Here is a 20,730-nt window from a genome sequence, read left to right as displayed (position 1 = left end):
TTACAGTTAATTGTCGATTTGATTATTAGATTCATTCTAGCTAAAATCGATTAATAACGTCCGTTTTAGACATTCTCCTAGCGTTGCAGTTTGGCCGCCGTCCAGCAGAGGGCGCGGCTGATCATTTCGAACCGGAGCTATTTATACAGAAACAATATGGCGGCTATTCCAGAACGGGAAGGGAAATACGATCCAACAGAGTCAGATGTGGGATGCAAAATGCACCTTTTAAGATTCTGTTTTGAAATATAAACACCTGGATATCGCCCATTCAGCCGTTATACGATAGGGCGACGTCAATTTCCCAAGAAGGTGAGGCTGTGCAGACAGAAAAACGGAGTAAAGGTTAAAAAAATAAAATAAAAATGATTAGCAAGGTTGATTTTAAGGGCTGTCGTGAGTTAAAGCACTTCATGTAGCGAAGTTTTAACATTTCTGTAAGATCAGCCAGACTTCCATATTCATCTCTGTTCATCAGCAACTTTTGCTTGACATATTTAATTATTTTAATATTTTTATTTTTCACCAACCCTATAGGTTCTTTTATATTTTACAAAATACGTCTAACCTTAATAATGTGAGAAAGGCACAATTTCACGGGTTTTTTTTTCTCAGTATTTAATACAGCTGACACTAAATATTTTTATTTTCTAAAAAATGTAGCCATTTATGTTACAGGAAGACAGTCGGCATCTTGATAGAAAACTCAGATTTCTAAGAAGATGGCCGCTCCTTTAAAAAATAACAGCGAAAAGAGAAGGAATTAAACAAAAAAAAAATAAGATAACTAAGAAAAGATGCTGATTGTCAAGTCATTAGTCAATTGATAAGATTATTCGACTTTAAATTTATTAATAACTTGCATCTCTATGTCCACCTGGTCATTTTCCCTTTTCTAACATGTCATTTACTGGTAAACTAGATTTTTAACTCTGGGATTTAATAGTTGTACATGACATTAAAGCAGAATAGGTTATTCTAGATTTCTTGCAATAAAAATGTTATTTTATTATAAATTAGAACAGAATTTATTGATGTAAAGTAAAAATAAACTCCTTTCCTGCCCCAGATGTTGGTTTTATATTGAACAAACAGTGCCAGCACTTCAGTCTTGTGTAATGACCCCATTTAAACATGAGGAGCTGCCCTCTGCTTTAATCCCCCCTGGAACTGGTTCCTGGTTGGTTGTCCCTCCACATCTCGTCTAATAAACATGATGGCGTTGCCGCGGCAGCCGGAGAGCCTCCATAAATTAATCGCAGAAGTCTCTGTGCAGCTCCAGCCTCTCCCGTTCCTCCTCCTCCATCAGGAAATTGTCTATGTAGGAGAAGAGCTCCTCTGACGACACTGGGACGATGAAGCGCTCTCGGTCAATGCCCAGCTTGTCCAGCAGCACCATGCTGAAGTAGAATCGGGAGATTCTGAATGCTTGCCTAGAGACGGAAACAATACAAGCAATTAACAATAGAAACAGAGTCCGGTTTCATGATTTACAAAAAGATTGATCTCTTCTACCTCTGCACTATGCTACTATTGTCTAAACGCACCGTTCCCAACCAAAAACAACCAATCAGAGCCAGGAGGTGGGTCTTAACGCTGTCAATCAACCTGGTGTACCCCATGTTCAATGTGCTAATGGTGGAGAAACAAATTATCTTTACACAAAACACTGTTTATTTGTCATCATGGGTGGTTATGCTAACTAGCCTAGCATTCATTGCTGGCTCTGCAGTAGCAGAAAGGGAGGTGTAAGACTGGACAAGCAGGCGCACACAAGTATGATTGACAGCACTACAACATTCCTCTGAGCTCTGATTGGTTGCAATGGGAGATTTTTTAAAAATTTTTACTGATTATCTTTAATACCATACTGTCACAATAATGGTATTTTTTTTACAGAAGTGGTTTTGCAAAGAGGACCACTTATGCAAAACATATTTTGCACGTTCTTTGTACTTCTGTTTGGGTTTCTACTGCTTCCAAAAACAGGACAAGCACTTAAAAAAAACACCTGCCTGTTTTTTGGCCACAAATTAATGTTTTTTGGTGTCTGGAATATGAGCCGTTTCAAAAACCTCCTGTCAAGTCACATTCAATGAGCCGTCACCTAGCAACCCGAGCTCCGTTACCTAGCAACCTAAGCGGACTCCAGTACGTTTGATTTTATTACGAGTGTTTTGTTGTTGATTTAACATCCAGAAAACACTTTGATGCATTCTTGTTGGTTGTTCAGGAAGCTCTACTTTTGCTTTTCAAAAATGTGTGGATGAATAATTGCGTATCTGTTTGCAGCCATTTCCATGTGTGAGTGTAAACGTTGAGTTAAGTGGGCGCGGCCAGCAGCAGTATATTTGGATTTAAAGTCACAAGACGCCCTAAAACAGCTCATTATGAACTGATAGGACTAAAATCTCATTATCTAAGAATGATTTTGTACAGAAAATGTAATGAACATGTTTTGTACAGACCACAGACCTATACTAATCTATTCCAGGAAGCATAATATGTCATCTTTAACACATCTACTTTTATTTTTTTGTTACTGCCTCTACTGCCAGGCACGTTGGACAAAGTTTAGCCCTTTTTTTATTCCCTACCCTGCAGCCTCTTGCCTTTAACTACCTCTCTCTGTGTTCAGTCCTGTGAAGCTGTGGATTCATGAGTCAGGGTAAAGACTGGATGTTTGGAGATTTTCCAGTCTGGAAAGAATGAGAGGGGCTCCGTTCTCGACTTACACAGTTATTGGAAAGAAGTCTGAGCCTGGAGTTCTCCTAGGAGGAATTAGTGTGTTTCTGGTGCAAAGTTGAGACTTTTTTTAAAACTCAGCTTGTTTAATGAGCCAAAGCTTGTTTAAGTTATGTTTCTTTGAAGATGGTTAACTATAAAATGGATAAGAGTAACAGACTCTCACAAGTGAGTGTTTTTTTTTTACATTAAAGGAGAGTGTTGTGAGTTTTCCAGACACATGGTTCCATTTTATAGCATAATCAAGTAATTATGTTGCCTTCGTGCTGTATATATCTAAACTAACTTGAAACATAATGGATTATATAGAACAGGAAAAGATTTCGCTTCTGGTTGTTTTATTAAAGACGTATGTGGTTGTATGGATGAGTTACAGAAGACTGTGAATAGTAAGACTGGATAATTAATCATTTGTCATGAAATATAAATGATAAACGATCCTTTATTTTTCACACTGAATGTGAAAAATATTGTCAGAATTTGATATTTTGACCATTTTGATATCGTCAAAACTCCTATATTGATTTGACGATAAATCAAAATAAGAATCTGGATTTATCGTCATCACAATAAATTTCAATTAATGTCAAAAAACTGACTAAAATGTTTTTTAATCTATTTTCTGCCTTGTTTTTTCCAAGAAAGCATCCAAAAATATCAGTAAATTCATAAATATGATTAAATAAAGTCTCTATGTGCAGTTAAGTAAAATAAATCACATTTCTTTATGTAAATGACATCCTGAAGAATCTATATGATCTTTGATCTATGTCAAATAGGAATGTTTTTCAACAGTAGTATTTATACTGAATGCTGTGCTATGCAGTTATCATAATTTTTATTATTATTATTACAAAATATTGTGATAAAATTCTAGGAAATTACATTATAACATGATGAAAAAGCTCAAAAATGATGATTTTCATAATATTTCTCATTTAAAGGCTGAAGAGAAAATACTCCTTACTTGTAATGATATACATATATTTTTGTTAATTAGTTTATTTTCTCTGAATGACCCATTTAGATAGGTCTCACCTCAAACCCTCGATGACGTCTGACTGCAGCAGATTTTCTTTGATGCGTCCCGTCTCACGCGGCGGGGAGCCCAGCAGCTCAACCACTGTGACGTGTCGAAGGTCCAACCCACAGTCAGATTTCTGGGGAAAAGAAGAACCTGCTCGTTAAAACACTGTAAAAAAAAAAAAACCCTGTAAAACACTGTAGAGAGCAGAGCGACGGTTCCTCACCTGGATCATGATGTTCTGCAGCTGGTAGTCTGGGTCGGATATGTTGGGCGCCGACATGATCAGCAGCCTCCTCTTTTCATAGAACTGATCCAGGAGAGCGCCGACTGTCTGTACGCTGAACTTAAACTCCATCGCTGCATAATAAACAATAATTTACAACCTGCAGCACACAAACACTGCAATGTTTGCACAGATCTAACGAGGCTTTTAAAATGATTTTTGATCTTTGAGCTTTTTTGAGGCAATGGGAGTAAAGAGGCTGTTTAGGACCTCCACACCACCAGGGGTCCCCCAAGAGCAAAAAGCTAGCATATTTGTACAGCTCTGGAAAAAGTTCAGAGACCACATAAAAATGATCAGTTTCTCTGATTTACTTTCACATTTGAGTAAAATGAACATTGTTCTTTTAGTCTACGAACTACTGACATGTCTCCGAAATCCCAAGCAAAAATGTAGTTTTTATCTCCAAAAAATGATAAATGGTCAAAATAATGAAATGGATGCAGTGCTTTCAGACCTCAGATAATGCAAAGAAAATAAGTTCATATTCATTAAGAAACAACAAAACTGATGTTTTAACTCAGATTTCAGAAATCAATATTTGGTGGAATAATCAGGAGGTTTTCAATGGGGTTCACTGCAGTAGGCTCTTTTCAGAGCGGTATGTATATGAACTCTGGTGCAGTTTGAATACATATAGGAATGCAAATTGAACCGGAGAGCTCTCCAAAAGCAGGAAGTGGACTACAGCGCAGGGAATTCTGGGTAAATACAACCAAAACAAACGTGCAAGTCTGGCGCTAGCAGAGCTCATGTTCTTTTACCAACAACCTTCTATAACCACTAATATCTGACACAACTCAACTTTTGTTTACATTTTGCGAAGAAAGAAGTCACGCTCAGTGTCTTCTTCTGCGGTTTTTATGTCATTTCTTTCTGTTGTTCTTGGTGCAGCGCCACCGCAGGCGAGGAGGGGAACAGGTTTTTCAAAGGGTTTGGATCATTTGATACAGTGCAGTGTGAAAACGAACTGCAGCAGCTGAAAATGTAACAAATGTTGTAATTTTGGTCCCCAATCCAACTGAGTCCACCGGACTATCAGCTGTGAAAACATCCTAAGTGTACAAGACTCATAAACATGTATGAACTGATCCCAAATCAAAGTTCAAAGGTCTCTGGTATTAACTGAAAAAATTTAAAACTCATCAGATAGTCCTATTCCATCATTTCTCAAAAAGTTACACATTATCCACGTTTTAAACAAAAATACTCACATTTCCCAAAGATTCATGCTATTAAACACTAATCTAAATGAATTTATCGATGCACCTTTTAAACTGCTGCTGTGTTTTGTGTGACTCTACTCACGGACACACTCCGCCGGTCCTCCGCTCCAGCTGCGGTTGAACTGGCAGACTCGGCTAGACATTCCCTTGCGCTCATATCCGCCGTCACAGAGGTATTCACACTCTGCGCCGTAGTTATTCCCATCAGACGAGCAGATGAGGTAACCGTGTAGCGGCGGCGGCAGTTCTGGACACCTTCTCACTGAGACAGAGTGGAAAAAGCCTGTATCAGCTCCATGTGTTGCAGCTTGAATCACTTCATGAGAGGAAAAAAACCCTGGCCGCTTACCCTCAACACGTACAATAAACTTGCAGGCAGCTCTGTTCCTGGCCTGATCGTACACTTTGTATCTGATGACATGCAGTCCCTCCTTAAACTCGGAGCCGGGCTGCTGGTCCACTAACACCACACTGCACAGCAGAGAGACAGGAGACGGTCGGGCGTTTATTTAAAACTGAAGAAGAAACAAGAGAGGGAAAATCAACTTACTTCAGGAATTTGTCTGCAGTATCAGTGGCAGCTGGGGGGTCCCAGCTCACTCTGGCGGTGAGCTTCCCAGGTTCAGCCACTTTCAGTCTGGATGGTGGACACCTGATCTTCGGAGGGTCGGTATCTGAAGTAAAATATTGACCACCACAAAAAACAGATACAAGACATGTCTTTTATTATCACAAGATCTGCAGCTATGCATTTCTTATTCAGCTTGCATAGTTCTCATCATGTTACCACAGGTAACCAGGTTGAACAGGTTAGTATTGCTTTATGGGCTAAACAAAACATGTTCATTACATTTTTTCCACAAAATCATTCTTACATAAAGAGATTTTAATCTGGTCAGTTCTGAGCTGTTTTAGGGCCTCCTGTCACTTTAAATCCAAACAATCTGCTGCTGGCAACAACCTCCTATCCAGCGTTTACACCTGCATCTGAAAATGGCTGCAAAGAGATGCATAATTATACATCTCTGAAAAGCAGAAGTGGAGCCTCCTGCACAACCAATAAGAATGCAGCAAGTGGGTTCTGAATGATAAGTCAACAACAAAGCACTTGTCTTTTCCACCAGTCATTGTACAGGGCATATTTTCAGTTAGTTTCCCCATGAAAATATTATTCTGTCCTAAAAAGTCGTTTCATGCTAACGCTACACATGTTGGGTGGTATAGCAGCTAAAACAATCAGTTAAAGACTTTATTCGTCATTTAGCTCAGACACAGAGAAAATAAATACTAAAGTCTGAAGTTAAACAGTTATCTCATAAGCTCTCCTGTTTACTGCCTGATTATATTATCTTTGTATCAAAAGCTCTTGCTACAATTATTAAACATATTCTCATTAAATTATCCTTTTAATTTATGTAAAACATGAATCCTTCTCACACTGCAGATCTAGATTATGTGTTGTCATCCAAAGATGGTGCTCACTTCCTGTTTTTTACTGCTAATATGTGTTTTTTATTTATTTGCTTTTAAAAACGACAAGGCCTAAATATGTTTTATTTATATTTTATGATTTTGTTTTATTTATATTTTATGATTTCAATAAGTAAAGATTTATGGGTCTAAAATTTACCCCTTTAGAGAACAAAGTGATGTAAGATAAACACAGACAATACAGTTAAGTGAGGCTAATGCTAATTCATAGAACTTGGTGAAGTTTTACGAAGCGTTTTGTGGAAAAGGCGACAGCTTTAATTTCAGGAGTAGAACATGAGGAGTAACTGCAGGCTGCGGTTTGGATCCTCTCAGGAAATTAGTCAGTTTCTGTGAAGCCGTGAGAGCAAACACATGTGGACCTTGTTTTGAGAAAGGAATCTCAGGAAGTTGAGCAATAGCACAAATGGACCCAAGTTCAAGCCGCAGTTCACAGAATTTCCTAAAAGACTTTTAAAAGTTTGAACATCTTAAAGAAACTCAACCTGAACACTCCGGCTGTACTCCGCTCCACGAACCCCGGTGCAGGCAGGTGCGCGAGTGTTCCCCCTCGATGCGGTAGCCGGGTCGACAGGTAAACTCACACCTGGAGTCCACGAAGAAGCCCTGAGTGCAGGAGTATCTGCCCTGTGGGATGAGGGGCAGGACATGGCAACGAACCCCTGCAGAAACATCAGTACACATTCACTGCAGTCATAGTTAGGCCTTTTTTACACTGCAAAAACACAAAATATTACAAATATCTTGTACACTTGAAATAAGACAAAACTAACTTACAAGTGACTTCAGCAAGACATAAGAACTTGTTTTGAGTCAAGGATCCTTAATATTGATTTAAAACACATGTGTCAAACTCAAGGCCCGCGGGTCACATGTGGCCCGCCATGTCATTTTATGTGGCCCCCCCCAGCATTTTATAGGCCGATGATTGACTTAAAATAGGTTTTGAGCACGAATTGATTACAAACTACATCTCCCACAATGCATTCCAATTGTTACCAGCCAACATTACAGCTTCTCGCCACTAGAGAGCAGCAGAGTCACCTCAAGCTGCTTATTGATTTTCCCAGCGAATAAAACTGAGACATCGACAAGCTAACATCAAAACGTCCAAGAAAAGAAAAATCGATTTACAAGTAAGACTGTGAATGAAGATGTGTGTGAGTTGGTGTCAGGGCGGCAGGTGGCGCTAGACTTTTTTTGTTATCTGTTATCTTGACCGACAACATAAAAAAAATCGGTCATGTACTATTTTTATCCGTGAAATTACAATCATATTAACATCGGCTACTTAGTCGCATTTTATGCGGTTTAGTTAATCTTCACCGTTAATCCAGATCCCATCACAAATTAAGCAGATAAATGTATCTACATTTTTCTCGTAGTGACAAAAACCACTGACTGAGGCCCCAATAACTTTTAATAAATTAAATTAAGCGACTTCACTTAAATTAGCATCACTTCACCCGCTGGGGTCTGAACGTACTTCCTCCTGGTTCCCATCTGCAGAAAATTCTGCGCTAATTCATCAGTCAGTTGGATCTGTCTGATCCAATCAGATTAACTGAGTGTTTTACCCTGCGCGGTCCGGTGTGCGCTTCTACTAGGATTTTTTTTTTTTTTTTTTTTTTTGCTGGTTTCGCTTCTCCGAAACTGACAGATGTTACGTCTGCAGCTCCTCCAGAGCGCCGCTCTCCTGGGTAACGTGAACCCAGAAGGCTCCATTTGTTAAATCCGCTGGGTGAGTTACTTCCAGCGGTTTCTTTCTAATTTCGCAGTGGTTGAGCAGCGGACTGCGCATGTTACAGTCTAATTAACTTTTGCATCGTCATTTATTTCCTCCAGATAAACTACCGGCTCCTCAAATGGATTAACACAACGTTGCATTCTCTTTAGTTTTTTCTGGTCTGTAATGGAGACTTGAATTTAACGCACCATTTCAACAAAAGATTTGTAATGTGCTTCCTAACCATTTTTTATTTGTAAGTATTGATTTTATGGACTGAACAGACAGAAACCATTATACAGTTTGAACTCTTGATTTTATTTTTTAACCCTTATTTATTTTTTAACCATTTTTTAATTGTGAAGTGTTGATTTTATTTTTGAAACCTTATTTATTTTGAAGTGTTGATTTTATTTTTGAACCCTTATTTATTTTGAAGTGTTGATTTTATTTTTGAACCATTTTTTAATTGTGAAGTGTTGATTTTATTTTTGGACCCTTATTTATTGTAAAGTGTTGATTTTATTTTTGAACCCTTATTTATTTTGAGGTGTTGATTATCTGAAAGACATTAGACATGAATTGCCCCATACGGGGTTTGAACCGACGACCTCAGCATTACCAGCACGGTGCTCTAACCTGCTGAGCTAACTCACCTACCTTACAAATTGTTGAGTTTCCATGGATTTAAGAAGAACTTACATGATCTTACCACAATGAAGATTTGATAAAAGTGCTTATATTCTAATGTTTTTCAAAACAACATACATAATATTTTATTTTCCAGAGATTTTGTATTTTTAAGTGTTGATATTATTTTTGAACCATTTTTAATTTTCAAGTGTTGATTGTATTTCACATATTTTTTATTTTAATGTGTTAATTTTATTTTTGAACCATTTTTTATTTGTAAGTATTGATTTTATTTTATAGCCATTTAGCCAAGTCTCTGCAGAACCATTTGTCTCTGCTAATGACATCTTTAATACAATTTGTTGATCCCAGGCTTAGTTTATGGACAGACAGAAACAGATTTAGTATGTTCTATTCATCACAGGTGTTTACTAAAGGTCAACAAGGGTTTTGTGGTGTCATGGGCTGTACTCTGAATCCAGGCATCTGAGTGCAAACCTCAGTTGAACTTTTCATGTGTTGCATCTCACATCATCAACTTTGGAACCTCAAACTGAAACAGAGCAGAGAAGTTCAGTTCCTGTAGTGTAGTGGTTATCACATTTGCTTCACACGCAAAAGGTTTCTGGTTTGAAACCAGACAGAAACAGATTTTGCATGTTCTCTTCATCACAGGTGTTTACTAAAGGTCAACAAGGGTTTTGTGGTGTCATGGTCTGTACTCTGAATCCAGGCATCTGAGTGCAAACCTCAGTTGAAATTTTCATGTTGCATCTCACATCATCAACTTTGGAACCTCAAACTGAAACAAAGCAGAGAAGTTCAGTTCCTGTAGTGTAGTGGTTATCATGTTTGCTTTACATGCAAAAGGTCTCTGGTTCAAAACCAGACAGAAATGGTTTTTGTAGGTTATGCATCTCTTGGGGTGCAGTGAGACAACAAGAGCCTTCCTCTTTCGTGATGGTTCATTTGCCAATCGACTTCAATGTCGGCTTCTTTGAAATCGAAGCTACTTTACTTCAATTACCAATTGGCAGTTCTATGGCGTAATGTACATGTGTCAAACTCATGGCCCCCAGCATTTTATAGGCCATGGGAACTCAAATGCAATATATAAAACTTCAATACATAAAATCAGTTATTTAACAATATGAGGTGGTGTTTAATTTATTTTTAACATTATATTTTTATACATTTACAGTATGCTGGGGCTGCCCAAGTCTAGTTTTCCAGAGCTACCATCTACAACTTCAGATGCATTCCTTCTCTAACACACCTGGACCATTGAATCATTATAAGCCTACAGAACTGAATGAGGGAAGTCAACCTTTTGTCTGGGGTGTTTTAGCAGGGATGCACTCCTGATTTGTACCGTCAATGTGGCCCGTTGAGGGGGGCCAATATGCTGAAGTGGCCCTCGGTGAAATTGAGTTTGACACCCCTGATTTAAAAGTTCTAGTTCTACTGGCAGATTATTTTACTTATAACAAGAGATTTTTCTCAGGTTTTTAGTGAAATAATCTGCCAATAGAAAAGCAAATTTTCATCAATATTAAGAAATAATTGATTCAAAACACGCTCTTATATTTTGCTGGATCGTCCCTTTTAAGTTATTTTTGTTTTATTTCAAGTGTAATAAGATATTTGGGCTAAAACCTAAACCAGAAATACTTGATAAGATTTTGTTTTTGAAGTGTATGATTTACAAATCAAATTTCAACCAGAAAATATTATTTGTAGCCTATTTCCTCCTGCAGCACATCTCATAAGCTCTGAAATTATGTTTTTGTCTTGTTTATTTATTCTAATTTCAGACTGCAACAAACAATTATTTTAGTAATCAATTATTCTGACGATTAATCAATTAATCAGATACAAAATTGGCACGTTCTACAGATTTTCATTAACCTATTAAGCTTTTATTAAACAATATTTGAAATACATTAAAAGATGAAAATAAATAATTCAATTCCTTTTTTAAATGAGAAAATAAACATTTTATTGCCTAGAATGCGATACCATTCTTTTAGTGAATTTGAACTAAAACTATGTTTTGGATTAAACAGAATTATAAATAAAGGTGCTTTTTTTCCTAGATGTAAATTATTTACATATTTTTGTACAGTTTTGATTTAATTACTGATCTAAATATGTCGTTTCTTAATCAAATGGCCTTCTTAGAGTCTGAATTCTCCAGTTAACGATTAATCTATTACTAACTTAGTTAACGATATTTCAGAAATAGATTAATCATGATTAATCTGATTAATCGTTTCAGCCTTATTCTAATCTCATGATCATTTCAAGCGCTACATTTTGAAAACTTTCTGTTATTACAACATTTTGCTAGCTCTCAAATGAATGAAGCGTAATTAGGCGCTGATGTCTGGTTGGTCAAATCTCAGTTTGGCAGTTTGATGAGTTTCATTCTGTTACAGTCTGAAGTGTAAATTCTTATTCATGCTCTTCTTATTTCTTCACATCTGGATGACTGAAATTCATCATCATTCACGTGTCTAAACAAAGCCTCCTTGAAACGCCTGCAGGTTGTTCTGTCAGACTCATGACTAACTATTCGTAAGTCGCACCATTTCCGTTTCCCAGCTCTGGTTTCTCATTAATGCCAGCATCCATTTTAGGATCCTGAGTTAGACTTTAAAGCATTCAGTAGACAAGCTGTAGCACGGACCGGAAACAGCATGCAGATCATTTCCAATGGAGGGCTCTGAATTAAGTTCATTAAGTTCAAATAAAAGATTATTCCTTTACTTTTTGCTTTATTGTTTTAAAATAGGGCCGAAACGATTAATCATGGTGATTTATTGAAATAATCGTCAACTCATTTAGTTATCGATTAATCGTTAACTGGAGCAAACAGACTCTAAAAAGGCCTCTCACTGAAAGAACATATTCAGAGCAGCAATTCACAAGGCCTCAGATTCATATTGTTGGTAATAAAGACTAAAAGTGTCCACGTACTGTGGCAGTAAGCCGACCCGGACCAGAGGCGGTTGGCGAGGCACTGAATCGACCTTCTGCCCAGCAGTCGGTAGCCTCGGTCGCAGGTCATCTCACACCGGGTGCCCAGCAAACCCCGGTGGGCCCCACCGCGAGGGGAGCGGCACGACACCTCACCATTAGGCAGATGTGGAGAGCGACACCAGTTTGGGTCTGCTTTCAAAGAAGAAGAGAGAAAAACAAAGAAAAGCAGAAAAATTATTTATTGTTATTATTTAGTATTCTGTTTTCATTTCTGTCACTAATGAAGATTATTTCATGTCATCTTATCAATTCTTAGGAAAATTCCTCCAAAATCCAAGGAACAAACTGAAAAAGCAGCCAGTCTAAAAAAGGTTAGAAAATCTGTAAACTGGAGCAACTTTTAATTTCTATATTGAAAAAAAGTTTAATAATTGTAAAAAATAAAAAATTTATGCAAAAATAACAAAGTAAATATTGGACAGGAAATTCATGCTAATTATGTGCTAATATTTTATGTTTTCTAAGGTCAAACAGTCAGACTGCACAACATATTACATGTTTACTGTTATTGTGTCAATCTTCAATAATTGTTAGCTAATTATTTATTTTACAGGCTCTCTAGTTATGTTATATTTAGATGGAAAATATGTGGTAAGATGTTCAAATTATTAAGGAATTAAAACAAACAAAAACAGACAGAATAAACTTTATTGTTTAAAAAAACATGTTGAAAATTCATTATCTGAGATTCATGTTTTAATAAACCCAACGCAGAAATATATTAACACTTCTTAATTATCACTGTAAAATGATCTACTATGCTTCCTTCAACAGTTTAGGAAAAGTCTATGGTGATACAAAACATACAAATAATTCTTAGAATGAGATTTCAGTCTGCTTAGTTCTGCTTTGAGCTCCTTTTAGAAAGAGCTGAGCAAGGCTCTCTGGCTGGTTTAGCTGGGGTTGCCAGGTAACGGGGCTGGTTTAGCTGGGGTTGCTAGATAACGGGGCTGGTTTAGCTGGGGTTGCTAGATAACGGGGCTGGTTTAGCTGGGGTTGCTAGATAACGGGGCTGGTTTAGCTGGGGTTGCCAGGTAACGGGGCTGGTTTAGCTGGGGTTGCCAGGTAACGGGGCTGGTTTAGCTGGGGTTGCCATGTAACGGGGCTGGTTTAGCTGGGGTTGCTAGATAACGGGGCTGGTTTAGCTGGGGTTGCTAAGTAATGGGGCTGGGCTTAGCTGGGGTTGCTAAGTAACGGGGCTGGGCTTAGCTGGGGTTGCTAGGTAACGGGCCTGGTTTAGCTGGGATTGCTAGGTAACAGGGCTGGGCTTAGCTGGGGTTGCTAGTTAACAGCACAGTTCCCTTTGATTATGACTCAACAATTGGGAGGTTTTTGAATCAGCTTGTTTTCCAGACACCAAAAAACATTAAATTACTGATGACAAAAAAAACAGCTGGGAGGTTTTTTTTAAGTGCTTGGATTGTTTTCAGAAGCAACAAAAACATCCAAAATGTGAATTTTCCAATTTTGAACAGCAGATGTAAACTATTATTACCATCAAATCTTAATCATATTCATTGTGTATATATAAAGCACAGAGAGGTTTATTTGTGTCAAATAATGCTGCCTTAGATATTATACACGTGTTTCACATTTGCACCTTTGTAGTCCAGCTGAGGAGTGTCGTCTTCCTCTATGAAGTCACTGTAGCTGTCGTAGTCTGTGGTGGCTCCCGCTGAAATGTGGAGACATGAAACACATTTTCAAATATGTCTGAAATGTTTCAAATGAATGTAGGTGAAACAGTTGTTACACAGATGAATATTACATGTGGAGAACAGAAAATGAGGGTAACACAGAAACAGGCAGGCATGTAAGCTCTTCCCTCACATTGGCTCATTTCCTGTACCTTTAATGGAGGAAATGTCTGGTTTTCAAATCAGGGAGGACGATGGAAACTCATGAAAGTTTTAAAACTGTGTGAAAAGCTCCAAGATCATTCTCACAGATGCAAACAGAAATACTAAACAGAAATACTTGATTTAATGTGTAAAAATTTAATTGTGTTTTGTTTTTATTCCATTGTGATTCTAATAACCTTATTTAAAAGTTTCAATTTCACTACATTTTGATAGCACATCAGTTATTTTAAATTATTTATCCTATCTAACTTGGTTTAAAGCTATAATTATCTCCCTGTCATCATTAATTTGTTCATAGAAGTGATTAAATTTAGATCTGGAAGCTGTTTCACTAAAATCTTCAGATTTACTCATTTCTTGACCACTTTGCTTCATAAAATACAACCACAAACCAAAAGAGGCTCATTTATAGATTAATATGAAACTTATCAAGAAATAACCTTGAAGGCTATAATATACTTGGGAGTTTCTACATAGAGACCATCAGGGTGGATGAATATCTAAATCAGTTTCTTATGGTAATATGTACTGGCACAGAAACCGTAGCCATTTGGTTCCTTGGACCAATTTCATATTTCACCTTCACAGTTTTACTTTAACAATGAATTATAAATTAAGATGTTACTCTTTTAGCTAGATCCATATTGAGACAGGATCACAGTTTTCATCTGCTAGTTCAGGATTCTGCAACCTCTGATGTGTTTTTTTTTTATTTATTTATTTTTAGTTTTAATAAAATATTGCCCTGTTTAGTGTTTTTTTTTTTTGTTTCATTCTTTTGCTGTGCCTCCATGAAAAATCTCACTTCCCTCACTGATTAAAATTTCTGTTAAAAATGTTATTTATTTATATTTCCTTTACTTCCAGACCAAAAGTAGTCCACATCATTTTAAAAATAAGGAATAAATAAATCACAAACCAAACATTTTTAATCCAATATTTAAACAAGCTGGCGGTATATTGTGTCATTATATGTTACAGTTGACACATTCAAACAAGACAAGATTTTAACTCATAAACATTTGGCTTGCACATGTTTATCTTGTAGTCTGAGGCATGAACACTGTTCTTGTGTCTTTTTTTTTATTTTACATGTCATGTTTTATTCACTGTAGGCAGAAAATAATCAAGTAAAGGCTTGAAAACATTAGTCTGAGACTAATTAATCTATGAAATGAGTTTCATTTAGTGAACTAAGCTGCTGAAATGAATGGACTTTTTAACAATATGACTTGTATGAATGAATAAAGGGAAGCATATGGATGTCTGCAGCCTCATGTTATAAAATACTTCATCTGATGACAAATGTGGAAACCCAGCATATTTTCATTATTCTATTATAGACTCATTTGTGTATCTTATTGCACAACACCACATGTATTTCACTCTGCAGGCATCCTAACTTCTCTGCAGCTGTTTCACGCTCATTATGCCCTTTGAAAGTCTGACTCCATGTTTGGAGCTGGATGCCAGAGTTTCCTCCCCCCTGTCTCAGGCCTCATTCCTGCTCCACTTCCTTTCTCCAACTGAAAGGTCGCTTCAACAACATGTTCTCTTAATAAGGATGCCTCACATCCAGCCGCCAGATTGTTTCTAAAACCAGAAGACTTTTAGATTAAAGCTGTCATCAGCATTTTAACTCATAATGAGCTCTGTGTTCCTCTCTTTCCCCCAGGCTAATGTAGCCCCCTCTTTCTCCCAGAGCATTAGTCACACAGGAAATAAACACTCAGCTCATCTGATACTATGCAAGATTCAAGAGGCAGCAGACTTAAAGCGGCATGCACCACGAGGGCATTCAAACGGCACGTCCTTTAATTCACATTTTATACTTCCATTTGGGTCTCAATTGCTTCTAAAAAGCGTTTAAAATACACCCAGCCGTTTTAGCAATATATAAGTTAATTGTTTTAAGAATCTGGAAAACAACCCGTTTCAAAAACCTCAGGAATGTAATGTCACATTCAACGGACACTGCGCTGTTACCTAGCAACGTCAGCCGAGCTAGCTTCGTTACCTAGCAACCCAAGCGGAGTATGTTTGGTCAGCTAGTTTTTGTGAAATCCACTTTTTTCACGTGGTTATTTGCGTTTCCAATTATATGTGACTTTTATGTGATCTCCTAATGTGAACCCCAAATAACCTAAAAGTGTTCTGCATGCTGACTAACGTCACATAGCGAGCATGTTCAGTGTTTGCGGAAGTAAACGCTAGATGCTAACGGTGGAGCGTACCTTGATTTTAACATTTTTATCCAATAGCAGCTAGCACATGACTTAACCCTCATTACCGTCCGCCATGGCTGTTGTTTTTCTTCCTGGCTGCGCGTATCAGGACGCAGAATAATGACGTTCAGGTCGGTTGAATCATAGACATAATATATTATATTATGTCTATGGGTTGAATGCCACCCGAGCCTCACAGGTCACGTTCGAAAAAAATCATATTGTTTTAGGAACACATATCCAAGTGGCGAGGGAAGCAAGTGTAAAAATCCAATCTGTTGTTCAGACTGTAGTAATAATCTGAGATACATGTTGCATTAAGGTAAAATAATTAAAAATCGGATTTGGGTTACTTCAGGCTGCAGTGTGAATGTAGCCTTTTGTTAGTCTAACAGCCTATTAAGTCTTTATCTGTGTAATGTTTGGTTTTTGACTCCGTTACCTTTTAATTACTTTTAGTGTTTTGTTTTTCCTTGTAAAGCAGAGTGTGCTGTTGGAAACATGCTATATAAATAAACTTGATTTTGGTCTTACCATTCAGAAACCACTTGCAGTGTTCTTGTGGTTGTGCAGGCAGCTCTACTAATGCTTTTCACAGATGTATGGTAGTATAATTGTTAACCTGCTTGCAGCCAAATTCACATCAGAGTGTAAAAGTTGAGTTTGGGAGCATGGCCAGCAGCAGCTTAATTGGATTTTAAGTGACAGAGACCCTAAAACAGCTCATTCGGAAAGGAGTTCTAAATAAACAGAACTAACCTGTCCTAACCTGTTCAAGGAAGCTTTACCTTTATAACTGCCCTGACTCTGGCTCTGGGGCCTCACGGATCAAATGGTGCAGAATACTCAAACAGTGGCACTGTGAGTCCACTTCCTCTCTAGTGACAAAGAGAAACGACCAGCGTCCTTTCAATCGTCTGAGTCCCTGTGTGCTCCTGGGCAGTTTTTAGGTGTGGCTGTTATCTTGCAGGATTAAATGAAACCCCACTGAGGGAGATGGTAGGGGGAGCACCTCAGTAATTAACTGGTAGTGACTGGAGCAGAGCTGTAATTAAACCACCTGTCCAGTGAGTACAGAGTAGCACCTGAGGATGAGAGAGCGAAGTTTAACTACAGCTTAACCCAATAAAACAAGAGGCAATTGGCAGGAAAATTCTGATTTTCAAAAGTGACCTATTATGCTTCATTGAACAGGTTAGGGTAGGTCTACAATTCATGTTCATTACATTTTGACCCCTAGAAAATAATTTTTAGTTAAGAGATTTTATTCTGGTCAGTTCTGTTTATTTTGATCTCCTCTCATAAGGAGCTGATTTAGGACTGCTGGCCAAGCCCCCCAACTCAACATTTACACTTACACAAGAAAATGGCTGCAAACAGATGCACAATTATACAACCATACATCTTTGAAAAGCAGAAGTGGAGCTCCCTGCACATCAAAACACTTGTCTTTTCCAGCAGCCATTGTACAGAAAATGCAGCGGTAAAACCAGCTGACCAAAGGTGCTGGAGCTCCACTTGGGTGGCTAGGTATTGGGCTGGGCTTCGTTGCTAGGTAACTGGGCAGTGCCTGCTGATTTGTGAAATTACACTAAGAAGGTTTTTGAAATGACTCATTTTACAGACACCAAAAAACATTAATGTATTGCCTAAAAACATCTGAGTGTTTTTTAAGTCCTTTGGCTGTTTTTAGAAGCAGTACAAACTCAAATGGAAGTACAAAACAATGCAAAATGTGAAGAATTTTTTTTTCTTGCTAACTTTTGGAAACATTGCTTTGTTTTTCTATAAAAAACATTAAAATGACTTTTTTTTCTTGTAATTTCAAGACGTTCTCCTGGTAAAGTTGTGTCTTTATTCTATTCTCATAACCTAATACATACATGGATTCAACTCTCAGAAGAGATGATAGAAATAAAAACAACTTTCTGAAAATAAACTTTAATTTCTTTGTTTGAAAATAAAGCAAGAAAAAAAATATTAAAATCAGAAATAAAATCTGGTATGAAAGAAATTAAAGATTTTATTTTGAAGCCCTAAAAGTATCCCTCTTTGAATCTAATGGACAATCAGTGGATTAGGGTGATGGCGAGGAGGCCTTCCAACCTCAAAGACAAATCAACATACCAATGGAAACAAAAACAAATGCTGTAAAGCCAGTAAGGGTTTTATCTATGGAATATTGAGAAGCTTGAGTCTAAATGTGAGTTTGATGGGTTAATGTTTAATTCATCCTGACTGGAGCCTGGCCAGTTGCATGCTGGGGGACGCTGAGGAGCAGCTTCTCATTCCTGCAAGGAAGATGGGCTCACTGTGCAGTCAGCACATCTGCGTCTAATACAAATGTTGTTTCTGCTGAGATGAAGGCGTTTTCCTGCTGCAGTAGCAAGAGGCGAAAGATGAGCTGCTGTAATTACCTCCAGAAATCCTACATACAGCATTAAACCATATATTTAAACACACTGAAAGACACTTTAAAGACTTTTACAAACTAAATGTCAATGCACCTAATTTTATTACAAGGTAAATGAGAGCCATATGATGTCATGCATTATTGTCAGTTTAATATTGTCAGTATTAATTATTTGCAAGTAATTGATTACTAACTGTTACTGATATTTCTTTTGTTTCCTTCTGGTTTTGTCTTGTTTTATGTCCTGTTTTGCTCTCTGTAATCTCATGCGACAAGCAATTAAATATATATATATATACAAATATATATATTTATTTATAAAATATTTTCTGATTTCTTTTTCTTGAAAAAAATTACACATTCTTGTAGTAAAATCGGGCAGTAGGGTAGTAATTTGAGGTTCAACATTCATCTTTAGCCTAACGCAGCATTTGTGTATTTTAAAAATCACTTAAGCAATAAACTAGATTTCTATACAATTAAAGTAACGATTGTTTTGTCATTAAGTGTCCTGAAAATGTTCTTGCATTAATTTTGCAATTATATAAAAGTTATAAATCTGCTATGAAATGTTTTGTAGTTTCTGGAATCACCTGAGAAGAAGAATAAGATGAACGCAGCAGCAGCAGCAGCAACACATCGGTTGGTTGGCATGGTAGTAACAACGATTCCTCTGCAGGCGGAGAATAAAAACGATTGTTTTGTTTTGTTCAAGGAGATTTTACAAGAAATTATCAAAGTAAAATCTAGAAAAGCTTTCAAAGTTGTTTGGTAAAGAGCCTTTAAAAATCTTGAGTTCGCCTGAACCCCGATGAGGACAAAAAAGAGGCTCCTGAAGAGGAAAAGTTTTTTCAGTAAGTAAAGTGAGAAGGTAACGCCAGTAGGTGGCGCCCTCGGGCTTCAATGCATGCACGTTTCCTCCCCTCTGCTGCATTAAACATGATGAATCGAGCAATTAACCCCACAAACTCCATAGAGAGGATTAAAATACACCAACACATTAACCCGTGAGCTTCAATAGTGATTTTTTTTCTTTAACATTTACATTCATGCGACTTGTACACTTTGCTGGAGTTAATTTTTTAACAACTACGTAGCTTTTTTAAATTTGCTCACAACTAATTCAAGCATTAAATCTGAAAATAGTAGACACTGATTAAATCAAATAATAATCAGCTACTCCTGAAACATATTGTTGTGATTTTAGATATTGTTTAATTTGTAAACATCCTGCTAGATAATACTGTAGCTTAATTTAGCAGCTATGAAACTGGTCTAAATAAAAATGTTTATAAAGTAAAACCGCTAATTTTAAAGGCCGTGTTTCACTGAGTGCCACGTTGTAATAAATTTATTTACGTGGGTCACTTCACCGCAGCACAGACGTCAAGGCGAGCTTCGTCATACAGGAAACGGTGCTGCTACTGTCAGAATAAAAGCACACGACTAAGAAGACGATAAAAAAATATGCAGATTAGCATTTTTGTTTTGGAAGCATTTCCAAATTCCCAAAAATAAATATTATCTTCCTATTTTACATGGAGCTCAATTAGGTCATAAAGTTTGTTCAAAAGAAAAATAAACTGAAATTGAAAAAAAGGATGTGCAACTGAAAAAAAATGTTTACAAAGTTGTAAACTGTTTTTTTAGTTTATTATTTATTCTTTTTCAGTTTAATACATTATTACATCTTTGACAAAATAAAAACTGTAAAAAGTATCATTTGGCCCCGAAAAGCTTTGACAACATATAGACTGCAGCTTTGGAGAAAAATGGAAAAGCCTAGTAAAAATCCAGTGTCTTGGACAGCTGAGATTAAATATTTTATCATTTTAAAATTATTTAATTGGTATATTGTTTGTTTGTTTGTTTGTTTGTTTGTTTGTTTGTTTGTTTGTTTGTTTGTTTGTTTGTTTGTTTGAGACAATTGGATGATGCTGATGATGGGATTTACCTTAAAATAATTTAATAGGCTATTGCTACTGTTTTTGCTTTTGTACAAATTTTCTACCACACTTTTCCTTTCACTAGACTTTGAAATAATATGCTTGGATACA

General features: G+C 37.0%; 1 protein-coding gene across 1 annotated transcript; it reads right to left on the bottom strand.

Annotated features, from left to right (window-relative positions):
• Window positions 1-819: 819 nt before the first annotated feature.
• On the bottom strand, window positions 820-19,553 carry srpx2 (sushi-repeat containing protein X-linked 2). The gene is made up of 10 exons (XM_015006065.2): window positions 19,267-19,553; window positions 13,774-13,848; window positions 12,111-12,302; window positions 7,258-7,434; window positions 5,832-5,955; window positions 5,631-5,752; window positions 5,364-5,543; window positions 3,996-4,129; window positions 3,784-3,905; window positions 820-1,433 (listed from the first exon to the last, which is right to left on the bottom strand). Exons 1-10 carry the CDS (start codon window positions 19,325-19,327, stop codon window positions 1,253-1,255), a joined length of 1,368 nt encoding a protein of 455 aa, XP_014861551.2. The 5' UTR covers window positions 19,328-19,553; the 3' UTR covers window positions 820-1,252.
• Window positions 19,554-20,730: the final 1,177 nt, after the last annotated feature.

This window comes from Poecilia mexicana, unplaced genomic scaffold (genome assembly GCF_051168715.1).
Source record: "Poecilia mexicana isolate PSO_F unplaced genomic scaffold, ASM5116871v1 scaffold_10, whole genome shotgun sequence".
Lineage (NCBI taxonomy): Eukaryota > Metazoa > Chordata > Actinopteri > Cyprinodontiformes > Poeciliidae > Poecilia > Poecilia mexicana.
The sequence above is the reverse complement of the archived record's forward strand: the minus strand, read 5'-3'. Positions and strand labels throughout refer to the sequence as shown.